Source organism: Vicia villosa, unplaced genomic scaffold (genome assembly GCF_029867415.1).
Source record: "Vicia villosa cultivar HV-30 ecotype Madison, WI unplaced genomic scaffold, Vvil1.0 ctg.000556F_1_1, whole genome shotgun sequence".
Classification (NCBI taxonomy): domain Eukaryota; kingdom Viridiplantae; phylum Streptophyta; class Magnoliopsida; order Fabales; family Fabaceae; genus Vicia; species Vicia villosa.
This window is the reverse complement of record NW_026705252.1, coordinates 388348-402622: the sequence shown is the minus strand read 5'-3', so window position 1 is coordinate 402622 and position 14275 is coordinate 388348. Positions and strand designations below refer to the sequence as shown.

The 14275-nt window shown below is 37.6% G+C and overlaps 2 protein-coding genes across 2 annotated transcripts; both read left to right on the top strand.

Moving 5' to 3' along the window:
* The first annotated feature begins 12279 nt into the window (after positions 1 to 12279).
* On the top strand, positions 12280 to 13214 carry LOC131629311 (uncharacterized). Its single transcript, XM_058900101.1, has 2 exons — positions 12280 to 12757; positions 12940 to 13214. Exons 1-2 carry the CDS (start codon positions 12280 to 12282, stop codon positions 13212 to 13214), a joined length of 753 nt encoding a protein of 250 aa, XP_058756084.1.
* A 27-nt stretch (positions 13215 to 13241) lies between these two features.
* LOC131629310 (uncharacterized) lies at positions 13242 to 14006 on the top strand. Its single transcript, XM_058900100.1, has one exon. It carries the CDS (start codon positions 13242 to 13244, stop codon positions 14004 to 14006), a length of 765 nt encoding a protein of 254 aa, XP_058756083.1.
* The last annotated feature ends 269 nt before the right edge of the window (positions 14007 to 14275 follow it).

Below are 14275 nucleotides of genomic sequence, written 5' to 3'. Positions count from 1 at the left end.
GCCTATACATCTCTCGATTTGAGGTCTAGAATTGCTTCCTATAGGCCATCGCAGTTCTTCCTCCTTGGTCCCAACTTCTCCACTTATTGGTTCTTGCGCCAGCTTGCACCCATCTGTCCCTAGGCGTATCTGCAGGGACTTTGAATGTGACCCTTCGTGCCTTAGGGTGAGGACTGTCAGGCCTCTTATATGAAGTTCGATTGTCAAACGTATATATATTAGGACGGAGACCTTGGGTTTCTCGATTCATGATAAAATAACTCCTTTCGAGGGAACGCGCTAGGAGTTCATCATACACTGCTCCACACCTGGGACATAACACCACTTCTATATTCCGACCCTTCCAAGAATCCAACCTTTTCTTAAAGTTATCTAGGACTTTAGACCACACCTTCTTATTTCTAGGATTAACTCCCACCATAATTCCAAGAAACAAAAAGGAAGAATTATCTCTCTTACAAGCTAGGAAATTTGTTGCCGCATCTAGTATCCAATCTCCCACATTCACTCCCATAACACTGCTTTAAGAGAAATTAATTTTCAGACCTGAAATTAACTCAAAACCTCTCAGAATAACTTTCAGATTCCACAGATTTGCAGTAGATGCTTCCCCAAAAATAACAGTGTCATCGGCAAACTGAAGAATGTCGACTCCCTCGTCGATCCCAAACTGGAACGGTTTGAAACCACCCACCGCAACAGAATTTCTAACCAAAGCTGTAAGGGCTTCCATTGCAATTACGAAGAGGAACGGGGACAACGGATCTCCTTGACGCAACCCTTTATGAACCATAAAATCATGTGTGGCACTCCCGTTAACAAGAACAGACAAATGGCTCGAAAAAATACACGCGTCCATCCACATCAACCACCTCTTGCCAAATCCCATCCTCACCAGCATATCTCTAAGAAAATTCCACGATAAAGAGTCATAAGCTTTCTCGAAATCGACTTTCAAAAGGAGACAGCTTGACTTATTCCGTTTAGCCCAATCGATAACCTTGTTGACCAACAAGACACCGTCCAGCATATTCCTTCCGGGCACAAAAGCTGATTGGTTACACGAAATAAGTCTCCCCATCACTTTTTTGATCCTTGTTGCCAGCATTTTCGATAAGATTTTGTAAAGACTTCCAACCAAGCAAATTGGTCTGTACTCCGTTAGATCTTGGGGGTTTTGACTTTTGGGAATAAGGGCAATGAAAGCCGAAGAGATGGACTTGACCAGCTTGCCTCTGGAATAAAAGTCAGAACAGAACTTAAGCAAATCTTCCTTGAGGATCAACCAGAAAGTTTTGAAGAAATCAATCGAAAAACCGTCCGGGCCAGGACTCTTGTTTCCATCACACTCCCAAAGCGCCTCCTTCAGTTCTTCCAAAGAAAACGGACTTTCAAGTTCCAGATATTCAGACATAGAGAGAGATTTCAGATTAGGAAAAGAACACACAGGTCTGTTAAGCTCCGGCTCCATAAAGAATCCATTGAAATGATTAAAGACAGCTTCCTTAATTTCGGACACTTCCTCTAACCTGCTACCATTGTATTGAATAGAACACAACTTGTTCTTGCTTCTTCTACCTCTTAGAGAACAGTGGAAAAACCTCGTGTTATTGTCTCCCTCGGCAAGCCACGTCTGTCTAGATTTGAGCCTTAGATAACTCTCCTTCTTATAAAGATTTTCCCAAAAATCTTCCACCACTTTAGCCCTCTTTCTCACCTCCTCTTCATGCACCGTACCTGCAAAATTAGCAAACACGTCATCTAAAAAACTCAGCTCTTCTTGCGCACTTTTAATGTTTAAGTCAATCCATCCAAAAACAAATTTGTTCCACCAATCCAGCCTGCCCTTAAGAATATTCAGCTTTTCAACCAAACGGAAATCCCCTATCTTACCCCATTCTTCCTTAACGAAGTTTTCAAAATCCGGATGTTTTAACCAACCATTGTTGAACTTAAAAGGTTTCGGCCCCCAGTCCTTCCTGTTGTTTTTAATCCAAATTGGCGCGTGATCAGAGATTTCTCTAGCACCTATATATTGCCCCTCGATGTTCCAATCCTCTATGAAACTCTCTGAAAGTAAAAATCTGTCGATCCTGCTCATAGACTTGCCATTGCTGTTGAACCAAGTGTATTTACCTCCTATTGTAGGGATGTCCACCAACTTCATCTCAGTTATAAAATCCTGGAACTGAGATATCTCCTTCCTATGTCTACTTCCAGCAACCCCCACTCTTTCTTCTTGGGCTGACACAGCATTAAAATCGCCCCCGACACACCAATCTCCCTGTTGAAACTTACGGCTATACTCTACCAGCTTCTTCCACGTGATCCTTCTATTCGAATTAACGCAAGAAGCATAAATGTTAACCAGATATATCAGCTTACCCTCCTTCTCCACGCACTGCCCAAGAAAACCCTCTCCTCTAAAGCTGAACAAAACCTTGAAAAAATCCTTCCTCCACATCGTTAAAATCCCTCCTGAAGCCCCAATTGCGTCCAGATATGAAAACTCAAACCTGTCCTCTCCCCACATCTCCTTAACCATGCCCTCATTTATACCTGACAACTTAGTCTCCTGAATAAAACAGACATCCGCTTCCCCTGTTCTATTCATAAACCCGATTCTTTTTCTTTTCATTTTGCTTCCCCCTCCTCTAATATTAAAGGATAAAACTATCATTTAACCACAGAGTTGTTCGCCTTGGTACTCCTCCCTTCGTGACGATCTCTATTTTCTAACTCCACAAGTTTCTGAATTGGATCAAAAACCTCCCTTGAGTTGTTAACCATACCTAGACTCGACATAGATCTCCACAAACCTTCTGACACCTTCCCCATACCTCTGTTTAGAATTCTTTTATTGCAGTTCAAAATATCTGAGTGTGTTAGCGAACCACTCGACAATTGACTATCATCGGATACCAACCTGGAGTTAGAGAAATAAGGGGCATTACCTGGAATTTTGATATCGAAAAGTTGCTCTGAAGGTAGTCTCTCCTCAACTGGGTAACAGAAATCCTCCGCCTTGGTACCAAGATCAAAGACCTCTCTTAATTTCTTTCTAACTACCTTCGAATTTTTCACCCTAGCGCACTGTTCATCAAAAGAGACTTCTTTATTACTATCTAAGTCTACCACCTTTTCAATCTCCCTGGGCTGCAAAGCTTCCGTCCTGGAGGCATTAGAATCTCCTTGGGCCTTCACATAGTTCAGCCCATCTGCCCTATCCACCCCTTTACCACTAACTGGCCCAACAGCATACTCTTTGTCAAAAGAAAGCCTTGTTTCAGATCCCGATTTATCTAAAATAAAAACTCCTCCTGGGCCCCACTTTCCATCCACTTTGGAGACTAAGTCAACACTTGTAGCTGACTCTAGCGAATATCCTACGTTTCTAGAGAAACTATTAGATATATCATCCGGCGGACATAAAATCTCCTTTTGATGGACTTCCTTAGCCATCATCGTATCTGCATCCTGCTTCTCTTCTCTCTCCTCCAATAAGACATCTATCACCTTTTTACTTTCTGAAAACGCAGCAGTACTTTTGTCAACCTCGGATAGGCTACAACCCACAGACCCTACTTCCAGCTTCTCTCGAAAATCGCCCTTTTCCCTAGCTGAAACCTCCTCCCTAGTCTCATCTTCCGACTCGTACAAGCTATCACCGCAACTGCTAGATCCTGATACCTCACCGTGAAAACCACCGTGTTTGACGTTCTTGAACGTTTGATCTTCAATCACCATAACCTCCACCCAAACTCCGTCCAGACACACCGAAAGCTTGGTCCTAATTAATTCCAAACACTTCGTGAACACCATCACATTTATAACGTCAAACCTCTCAATCTCCTCTTCCAGCACGTCACTATTTGCAAACACGCCAATATCAGACAGCAAAACTTTAAGAAAGGAAGCATTCCTAACATGACAAGGAACACCGTAGATAGATAACCACGCTACCCTCACGCATTCCACGTCAGAGGATTTCCACCGCCGCACCTCCTTGAACCATCTCTTAAACCACTCTCCAGCTTCTAAAAAATTACTCAGTGCACCCTTTTCCAATTCCTCCAACAAGCACATATTTGGCCCTAAAGGAATTGCTTTAACCGAAAAAATACCTTCAACTTCTAGGCTTCCCCCCACCCCATACGCCGAACCTTGTTCAGCAACAACCTCCACCATAGCCTTCCCATCCTTCCACTTCTTCTCCTTCTCGGAAGTGTTGTATACAAAAGAACAACACGCGCTCCTTCTCCGAGATTTGACCGCCCATACCTCCACCTTTTAGAACTTCCGCAAAAGACTTCCCACACAAATTTACCGAAGGTTTTATAAACTCCTGAACTACGAGTTAATCAACTACAAATAGCCAATGCAGATGGCTATATTAATGTAGTGTAAAATATATTGTATTCATAGAGACCAATTATAAAGTACCGTTATCTATTGTTCCAATGTTTATCTAAAGTTATGGAAAAGACTAGTTTTTACACAAAAGACGGAAATAATAGATTTTTTCCAGAAAGAAAGAAATATATTAGAACAAAGGGTCTTGAAACGAGATTACAAAAATGGGACCTAAACCACTAGAGAAAAATTGCCCATCAATTGAAATTTAACTTAAGTAAAACAAAGGGTTTTTGTCCAACTCATAGAAATTGCAATTGGCGTGAGAAATATTTCTGATAAAGGACCACCTCTAAACAACCGCTTTACAACCCTAAACCATATCTCTGGTGTCCAAAATGGAGTTTCTAAAAATAATAGCATTCCTAACCAACCATAAGCTCCAAAGGATAGCCAACCATATACATCCCTTCTTGCCTCTCCTCATTTTTTTAGATTTACAAAAGGATCTCCAACACCTAAAACTTTCTTTAAAATCCTCCTCTATAGAAAAAGACATACCAATCCAAAAAGCCAATTCCTTCCAAACCTCAACCGCATAACGACACAACAAAAGAGAATGAAGCAGGGATTCATCAGATACACCACAAGAAATATTAGATGAAGGAGGAAGAATACCTCAATAAGTTAATAAATACTTTGTAGGTATCCTATTCTTGAAACATATCCAACCAAATGCTTTGACTTTACTAGGGACTTTGACCTTCCAAATGAGAGGAATAACATAATCCAAACGATTGGGAGGATCGAAAGCCGAAAATTTGTTTCAAATAGACGTAAAACCGGATGAAACGAAGAAGAATTTATCGCCCGAAGGCCGCCAAAACACCATGTCACAATAATCATTGCAGCGTCGCTGCTGCTGCTACAAAGTAAGGCGCGGGCAGCACGGGTATCCTTAAGTCATTCAAATGCCAAACACGGTCCAACCAACCCCCTATTCCGTCTATGGATACATCCTTTAAAAATATCACAAATAGAGACAGAAACAGGTTCTTTATAATGCCTGCATCCATCCAATGAGCATGCCAAAATGAAGTAGAAAAACCATCACCTATACAAAAAAAACAATTATTCACAAAAAAATTCACCGGAAGTCTCTTCTTCAAAAATATAACGCCCGACCACCAAAGCAATTTAGAACTATAACTATCATGCCTTCCTCCTTCAATGACCACCCGTAACTTAACATTCTCGTATCTCTCTCTCAACATCCTATACCAAAGAGAATTAGAGGCCTCAAAGATTCTCCAATAAACTTGAGAAGAAGAGCTAAATTATGGAAACTGAACTTGATATTAAATATGCTTCGAAGGGAGACTTGAAAATGGGCCACTTTATCCCTCTAATTTTTAATAACCTAGGGAAAAGTGGCACTAGTCATGGGTTGGATCTCCAGCAAATGCATTTTTTGGAATTTCAAAACTGCTATACTTTTCACCTCAGTTTTTAACAAAAACCAAGGGATAAAGTACTATTTACAAAATTTTAGTTTTAACCTTTTTTTCTTCGTTTTAATCTACAAAGCATCAAATTTGTTGACAAATTTTAAATCTGGCTCATCATTATCAACAACAACACCAATAACAACAACAAAATCAAATTTAATAGAATCCTTAACATTAAATCTCAATCACAAAACAACAACAACAACAATAACAATAATTAAATCCATGGTATCTTGAAACACTAAATCTCAACAACAAAAAAACGGCAACAACAAGTAAACAAAATCAAACATGACTCTCCTAGGATCTATACTCTCAGTTTTTAACATGTTCGAGGTGTAGTTTTGTCATAAAAAGTGTTATTTTTAGTAGTGAAACTCATTAAATACTAAGTTTAGACGACAACAACAACAATATTAAACATTTTACTTAATACAATTTCAACTAATATTAAATATTTTTAACAAAAACTTACTAGAGAAAATATTATATTAAGACACCAACCTTAAAATATTTTCCTGCTCTTGTTTTCATTATAATTGTTTTCAATATGTTAGATTTAAATTTCAGCAATTTGCATCCAAGATGGATAGTTGTGGCGGCATTCACGTTTTGATTGGATAGTGAGAGTTTCACGCGAATCACTAATATTTTATGTGGATTGATGAGTTGGCAATGTCTTGACCATTGTAAATTTTTAAATGGACGACAAAGATTCGTTGCTTAATTGTTTTCATCAAATTGATCATAAATGAAAAAAAATATGCTACTTTACTCCTATGTCATAGAATTTTTTTTAAAACATTAATAGGTGATAAAATGTAGTTGCTGAGATTCGAAGACGTGTCCTCTAGCTACTTTATCCTTCGATTTTTAGCAAAGTCGAGGTAATAGGTCATAAAAACTTTTTAATTTTTTTAAAGGTGATAAAATATTGTTGGTGGGATTAGAAGAAGTGACCTCTAAATATTTAACCCATCAGTTTTCATCATAACCGAGGTAATAAGTCATAAAACAATTTGAAAAAACAAAAAGATGTTTAAACATATTTGTTGAGATTCGAAAGCGTGTTCTCTAAATACTTTACCCCTCAATTTCTAGCTCAACTGAGAGAATATATAGTATTTTTGAAAAATAATACAATGTAACGCATCTATGGTTATACACCTCACTTTTAGTTGGGTGAGGTGAAAGGCTTGTAATGAAATGTATTATTTGTAGTAATGACTCTAATGCATAACTTTTATGTTGAAATTAAACTGAATTTAATGTAAAAATGCTTGGAATGCCTATTACATGAGTTACAATGATACTTATAGGCATTTTTAAACCCCGGATTAAGGCATAACAGGTCTAGAAATCGTGCAAAACGACTCTGGATCATGGAGCAATCGATTGAGACAATGGTTGAACATGGGAAAACTAGAGCCATGACGGGCATCATGGTGCATGGCGGCTTTTCCGTCATGACGTTATGAAACTAGGTCTCTAATTCCTAACTTTATGATAGGCGTCAGCATGGCTAACGGCCTGCCTATCATGGTCTTTAAGTGTTCTCCCTTCCTTTTCCATAGGAGCCATGACTGTCAGCTCCTCTTCGAGCATGACGGTTGTCATGGCCTCTGTCATCAGTCATTTTCATTGTTTTTCTTTGTTTTTCTCCACTTCCTTCTATAATCGGTGCCACTTATTTTGTACCTGTAATGCAAAGCAAAAAGTCATCTCATTGAATTAAAAGGAAAATAGAAAGACACTAAAACTTACTTAAATCGTGTCAATTAAAATGGTAAAACACTTGTTATTAATCTCCCCTCACTTGAATTGTTAATTGTCCTCGAGAAACTTAGTTTGCATAGAACAAATGTAAATGTAAAAACACACGTGAAAAGGGCCTACGAAAAATACTAACACTAATACTAATTCTCGAATACAACCACATTAATGCATATAATACAAAGATAATCATCGCAATAAAATGAACAAAATATATAAACTTACGAGGAACTTGGAGAATGACTTGAGACGTTTAGTCTTCAAGAGATGACTCCAGTCGTGCCAATGATCATCAACTAACACATAATTGGTTGGGAAAAGAAAGCTCTTTCACACATCCAGTATCCACGCACTCAGACTCTTGTAACGGTATCTTGCAAACAACATCATGATTTTCCTTTTTACGAGTGTCCTTGTTGGCAGGCTTAGGGAGAGAAAACTTCATTTCATCTGCTTTAGGTACTTCAGAGCCCACAGGAGTCTCATATCCATTCTGCACCTTGGTTGACTTAACTGGTGTCTTCTTTGGGGAGATTCTGGCTTTGGTGGAGTCTTGACTAGAGTATTCTTTGTAATTACCTTTTCAGCTGATTGAGGGGTGCTGTACTTTAGAGGTCCCATAACCTTATTGGGAGTGACCTTTGGAGTCATTTCAACATCAGTATCAGAAGATCACTCAGTCAGATCCAATTCTTTCAAACTGGATGTGGAGTCTTTTCCTTCTTCACCTTCCTCTTCCTCATCTTTTCCTCATTCCTGATCAGCTTGTTCTTCTCCAGTCTCCTCCTTCATTCCCTCATCTCCAGGTTTTTCAATTTCTTCCTCCTTTTCCTTTGAAGAGTAATACGCTGCCAAATCTTCATATTTCTTCTTTTCTTTAACATCATCCTCCCCCTTTTTCTTTTCTTCATTCTCCTTTGTAACCCCATCAACATCTCTCACTACTTTCTTCACAACCTTATTTACTTCCTCCTCAACAGCCAAGGTAAGGGATATCACCTTTTTAGGCACTTAAGCACAAATCTCCTTTTTATCCTTGGAAGCTTGCTTCAATAACTTGTCAAGAGTCTCATTGTCATTATCCTCATCATCAGTATTTTATTTTTTCAAAACCACACTTTCTTCTTTCTTCTTCTCTGGTTTTGTCCCTACTTCTTATTTCTTGATTTTCTTCTTTGGTTTTTTAGGAGAAAATTTTTTATGCACGCGCGGAGCAGATCCACTTAGTTCCTTAAAAGGTTTAACATTCACAGCTTGTTTCCCCTTCTTCTTAATGGTATCTTCAACCTTGCTCACTTTGTATTTCTCTTCCTTATCCATCCCTAATATGTGGTCCAAGAATGGAGGGGCTGGTTCATCACCATCCATGATTCTTTGAACCTTTGATTCCCAGTCATATTTTTCCTTCTGAAACTTGAAGTAATCCCTCTGATCCTACTGCATTTGCAAGACTACTTTCCAAGTCAGTTTGTCCTTCTCCACGCTGATGTCTCCTTCAGCTGAGTATTGTCCTGTCTCCAACCTCTTCCTTGCTCTTGGGTTCATTAGAGTTTGCAGGTTGATTTTGTCAAAGGCAGTTGGAGGAGTGCAAACTTCATCAGTTTCTTTGTTAAGCAATCGATGATGGAGATATAATGCAGTAATCAAACAAGGGAAGTACGACATTCCTTCCTTCTTCTCAACACATGATTCAATCTCTAGAAAATTTATTTTTATTTTTATAAATTTACCTCAACAAAATTCCAATCAACAAAAATACTCACATTCAAAGAACTCCCTAAATATCGTTCCTCATTAATCTTCAATAAAACCCTGCAACTAAATCAAACCCAACTTTTATATATAAATATAAAATCCACAACTTATCTCGATGATGATTATTGAACCCTTAATCAAATCTCTAATCTCTTTCTCACCCAAATTAAACCTTCTAACTTTTCTCTATTTCTGTGATCGAGAGAAAGAGAGTGAGGGAGGTCAGATTTGAGAGTGAGTGGGTGTTTTGCAAGAAATTTTTCAAACATTAAGAAAAAACCGTACGTTTTTATTTTAGAAAAGATAGAAAGGGGGAAGTAGTGGGGCCAATGGTGAGCGTATGATGGTGAGCGAATGACAAAGGAGACAAGTACGAATAACAAAACATTTGAGATCGAAGAGTTGCGAAGGAGTTTCATCTCACCGTGGGTTTTCTCTATGCAAATAGTAATTTCTCTTTATTTCTTTGATTATATACTCCCTCTGGCCTTATTTATAAGCAAAAGTCTTCTATATACTCCCTTATTTTGTTAAACAAGCACTAGCCTTTGGAATTCTAATACTTCGGTTACTCGCAAGATCGACTAGATTGATCCCAAAGACATTTGTGGACAAGTTCTACAAATTTAGGTTTTATAGTCCTAAATATGCGTCTAATCTTAAAGAAAAGAAAGTAAATGGCTTTAAAGGTTCTTGCTTAAAATTAAAGAGCAAGAAATATTAAAGGAGTGGGGAAGTTTATGACGAGGAAAGTAATTTTTGACAAGAAAGTATAGGTTTTCGACATAAAGGATAAAGGAAAAACTATAAAAGGATGATGAATGTAAATAACTATTTATAACTGAAAATAAACGGCGTTTCAAATGCACATTCTCTGAGAAAACTCATTTCCACTACAACAGCATTTTACTCTTAAGATGACACATTTCTTGACTGCATGTGGTTACGTAGGTCTGTTATCTCTGTTATTTTTCTGCATAATCGTGCGTCCACCAAGCGGCCCTAGTCCGCTAAGCAGAGCTGTGAAAACTGTTCACTTCTGGATTTAGTTCTGTGAAGCGCGCTTGAGCCCGCTAAGTGAACTTTGTTGTGCAGAATTTTATGAAACTTCTATTTATCATATCTTTTGATCCGTAACTTCTTTTTATGTGCCGTTTGAAGCGTTAAGAAGCCAATGTTAATATTTATGTGATAGGATAGAAATGGGGCAGCAGTTATTGAATTAACTATGATGTTGTTGTGTAAATATCATGTAATTAATGTATATGTGAGTTATGAAATCGATTTGAATAACTTTGAGAACTTTTCTTGGATTGTATTTTCCGATATTGTGATGTATTGCAAAGTGAAATAATGTTGTATGATGAAACAACATAGTGACGTGATTGAGAAGTGACGAATTACTATAAAAGTAATGATGTTGTTGTTGACATTGAATCTTAGCATTGAATTGATGATGTTTAGACGATGTTGTTATGTATTATGAATGTTGTGTTTGTGCATGTGCATCATTGAGTCGCATCCATTGCATAAAAGAGACGATGGCCTGAAAATGGCAAAAGCGACGATGGCCTGAAAATGGCAAAGTGACTATGGTCCAAGAGGCAATAGCGACGATGGGAGTTTTTCTCCAAATGGTACCACATGCATATGAATAGTGTTGAGTTGCATATCGAGTTGCATATCGAGTTTCATATTGATCAGTTTTCGAGTCATTGTGATGATGAAGTGATTGTTATACTATGTTGATGATATCGTTGCGAATTTGAAATCATTTGATATGAATGGTTGAAGTGTTATGGATGTGATATATGTGATTGAAACATATGTGATGTATATGTGAATATATATGAATTAATGATATGTGTATATATGTGGATATGTGATTCATGTTTGATTGATGATAATGCATGTGGTGAGAGACGTGATTACTTGTATATTTTGATATAAACGACATGATTCCAATGATATAAATATATTCTATGATGTTTTATGAATTGGGATATAGATGAATAGGTGCATTTGGGAATATATGTTCATACTTGCGATATGTCGGTGAATTATGTACATGTATATATAATTGGAAAACGTATATACGTGACTATGTGAAGATAACTTGTATATTTGGAATATAGTTATGTTTATATACAATTGTTATTTTGTAAATGTTGTTGTAAAGGATATGTACATAGAATCTATATGTTGGTGAAATATGATTATATACATTATTTAGTAACCATGTTTGATCACTTGGTTGAATGAGCTAAACATGTGAATCTTGATATATTGTATACGAATGCATGTTTATGTGAAGAGTGATGAATTCTTGAAATGTATTCTTGTGGTGTTTTACATTTCACATACTAAGTTTACTTATAATGATTTGAGTTCTCACCCTTCTGTTTGAATGTTACCCTTTGTTGGTAACAGGCAAGTATTCGAGAATTGAAGGATTGGTTGCCATTAGTCCAAGTCGGATTATCTCTCTGATACGTAACACTCGGGGGGAGGGGTGAGCACTAGTTGTTTAGTTGTTTGATTTTATTGTTGAATAAATATATTGATACATGAAAATTAATGGTTGGTGTTAAAATGGTTTTAAGTTGAAAGATGCCCTGTCATCAAAGTTGATTAATGTAGTTTCACTGCTTAATGTTAACAAAGTTGATTCATGTGGTTTTAGTTCATCCGAGTATTTGTGTTATGTATCTAAGATGGCATGATATGGTTGTTAAGTTGAATTGTAATACTCCAATTTTTTGTCGAAATAGATTTTATAACTCTGATTTCCTTAATAATTATCGGGGTAGAATTGGGGTGTTACATAAAGAGCTTAAGGGATAGGCTTCGGGTGTGGAATAGGGAAGTGTTTGGTTGGATAGATTTAAAGATGGAGGATGTGACGGAGAAAATCAATGACTTTGATAAGGAGATTGTGGCGAACATAGGAGGTAACAATGAAGCGGTGGTTAAAGATAGAAGGGAGGCTACCAAAGAGCTATGGAATTGTTTGAATGTCAAAGAAAGCATGCTTAGGCTAAAGTCCTGTAATATTTGGTTGAAGGAAGGGGATAAGAACTCTAGATTTTTCCATAATTCTATAAAGGTGAGGCAAAGAGGCAATGCTATCACTTCTTTGGAGGGCAGCAATGGTAGAGTGGAAGGTGTTGAAAATATTAAAGAGGAGGTTAAAAGATATTTTCTTAATTTCTTTAAGGAGGAAGACCAATCGAGACCGGTTCCGGAAGGCCTTGTTTCTAATAGTTTGAAAGAGGGTGATGTGGTTTGGTTGAGAGAAAGTTCACGGAAGAATAAATTAGAGATGTGGTGTGGTCTTGTGATGGAAACAAAAGTCCCAATCCGGATGGGTATTCCATGGATTTCTTTAAATTGAATTCGGAGGTGGTTAAGGAAGTGTTTTTCAACTTTGTAAAGGATTTTCATGAAAGGGCTAAACTTACAAAAGCTTGTACGTCGTCTTTCATTACCCTTGTACCTAAAGTCAAAAATCCTCATGCTTTGAATAAATACTGGCTTATTTGTTTAGTAGGAAGTATGTACAAGATTTTGGCAAAGTTGTTGGCGGCTAGATTGAGAAGTATGGTTGGGAAGTTAGTTTCGACTATTCAAACGGCTTTTATACCGGGGAGAAACATTTCAGATGGCGTTCTAGTTGTGAATGAGGTGTTGGATCTAAACAAAAGGAAGAAAAAAAGTTTAGTGGTGTTGAAAGTAGACTTTAAGAAGGCTTATGATAGAGTGAGTTGGAATTTTGTTATATATGTTTTAAAGAGAATGGGGTTTGGTGATCGTTGGATGAGATGAATGGATAGTTGTATTTTTACCAACACGATGTCAGTTCTTGTAAACGGTAGCGCTTCTAAGGAATTTATTATGGAGAAAGGCCTTCGGCAAGGAGATCCTTTGTCACCTTTTTTGTTAGTTTTAGTCATGGAGGTTCTCATGGTCTTATTGAAGAAATCAAAAGAGATAGGTGAGTTCCGTGGTTTTAAGATCAAAGGTGAAAATGAGGTGGATTTGTTACAATTTGAGGATGACACAATAATTATAGCCGAAGGAGATATCGCAAACTTGTGGAGTATGAAATCTATCCTTAGAGGTTTTGAGTTGATGTCGAGTTCTAGGATTAATTTTCATAAGATTAATATTTATGGGATTAATGTGGGTGATTGGTATTTGGAAGCCACATCTTCCTTTCTATCTTGTAAAGTAGGGTCCTTTCCGTTCAAATTCCTTGCAGTGAGGGTGGGTGACAATCCTAGGAAGCTATCAATGTGGAAGGAACTCATTATGATGTTAAGAAAAAGATGGTGTGTTTGGAGAGCTTCGCATCTTAGTATGGCGGGTAGAGTGGTGTTGATTAACTCGATTCTTAATGCAATTTCGATCTATTCGCTTTCCTTTTACAAGGCCCCTAAGAAGGTTTTGAATGAGGTTAGATCAATCCAAAGCAAGTTTATTTGGACTGGAGGTGATCTAAAAAAATTGATTAATTGGGTGTGTTGGTATACGGTGTGTAAAACTCGAGAAGAAGGAGGTTTAGGAGTTAAAAATGTGGAAATAATGAATGTGGCTTTGCTTAGTAAATGGAAGTGAAGAATCCTTATGGACAAGAAGGCGGTTTGGCGTGATATTCTAGAGGCAAGATATGGTAACACGAAGTTGAAAGTTTTGGTAGGATATGTCGGTAGTGGATAAGAAAAACTCTATTTGGTGGAGAGATATAATCATATTGGATAATTATGATAACCTGAATTTTTATCACTTCATAGGTGCAATTACATGTAACGTTGGAAATGGGGCTTACATACCTTTGTGGTATGCGTTTTGGACGGGCCAGCAACCTTTAATGGAAGCCTTTCCCG

Excerpts from the sequence above, each read along its gene's own strand:
- LOC131629311 (XM_058900101.1), top strand. The coding sequence starts at position 12,280 with ATGGAGGATGTGACGGAGAAAATCAATGACTTTGATAAGGAGATTGTG. Across the intron at positions 12,758-12,939 it reads AAAAGTCCCAATCCGGATGG|GAAGTATGTACAAGATTTTG; the intron begins GTATTCCATGGA and ends TTTGTTTAGTAG.
- LOC131629310 (XM_058900100.1), top strand. The coding sequence starts at position 13,242 with ATGTCAGTTCTTGTAAACGGTAGCGCTTCTAAGGAATTTATTATGGAG.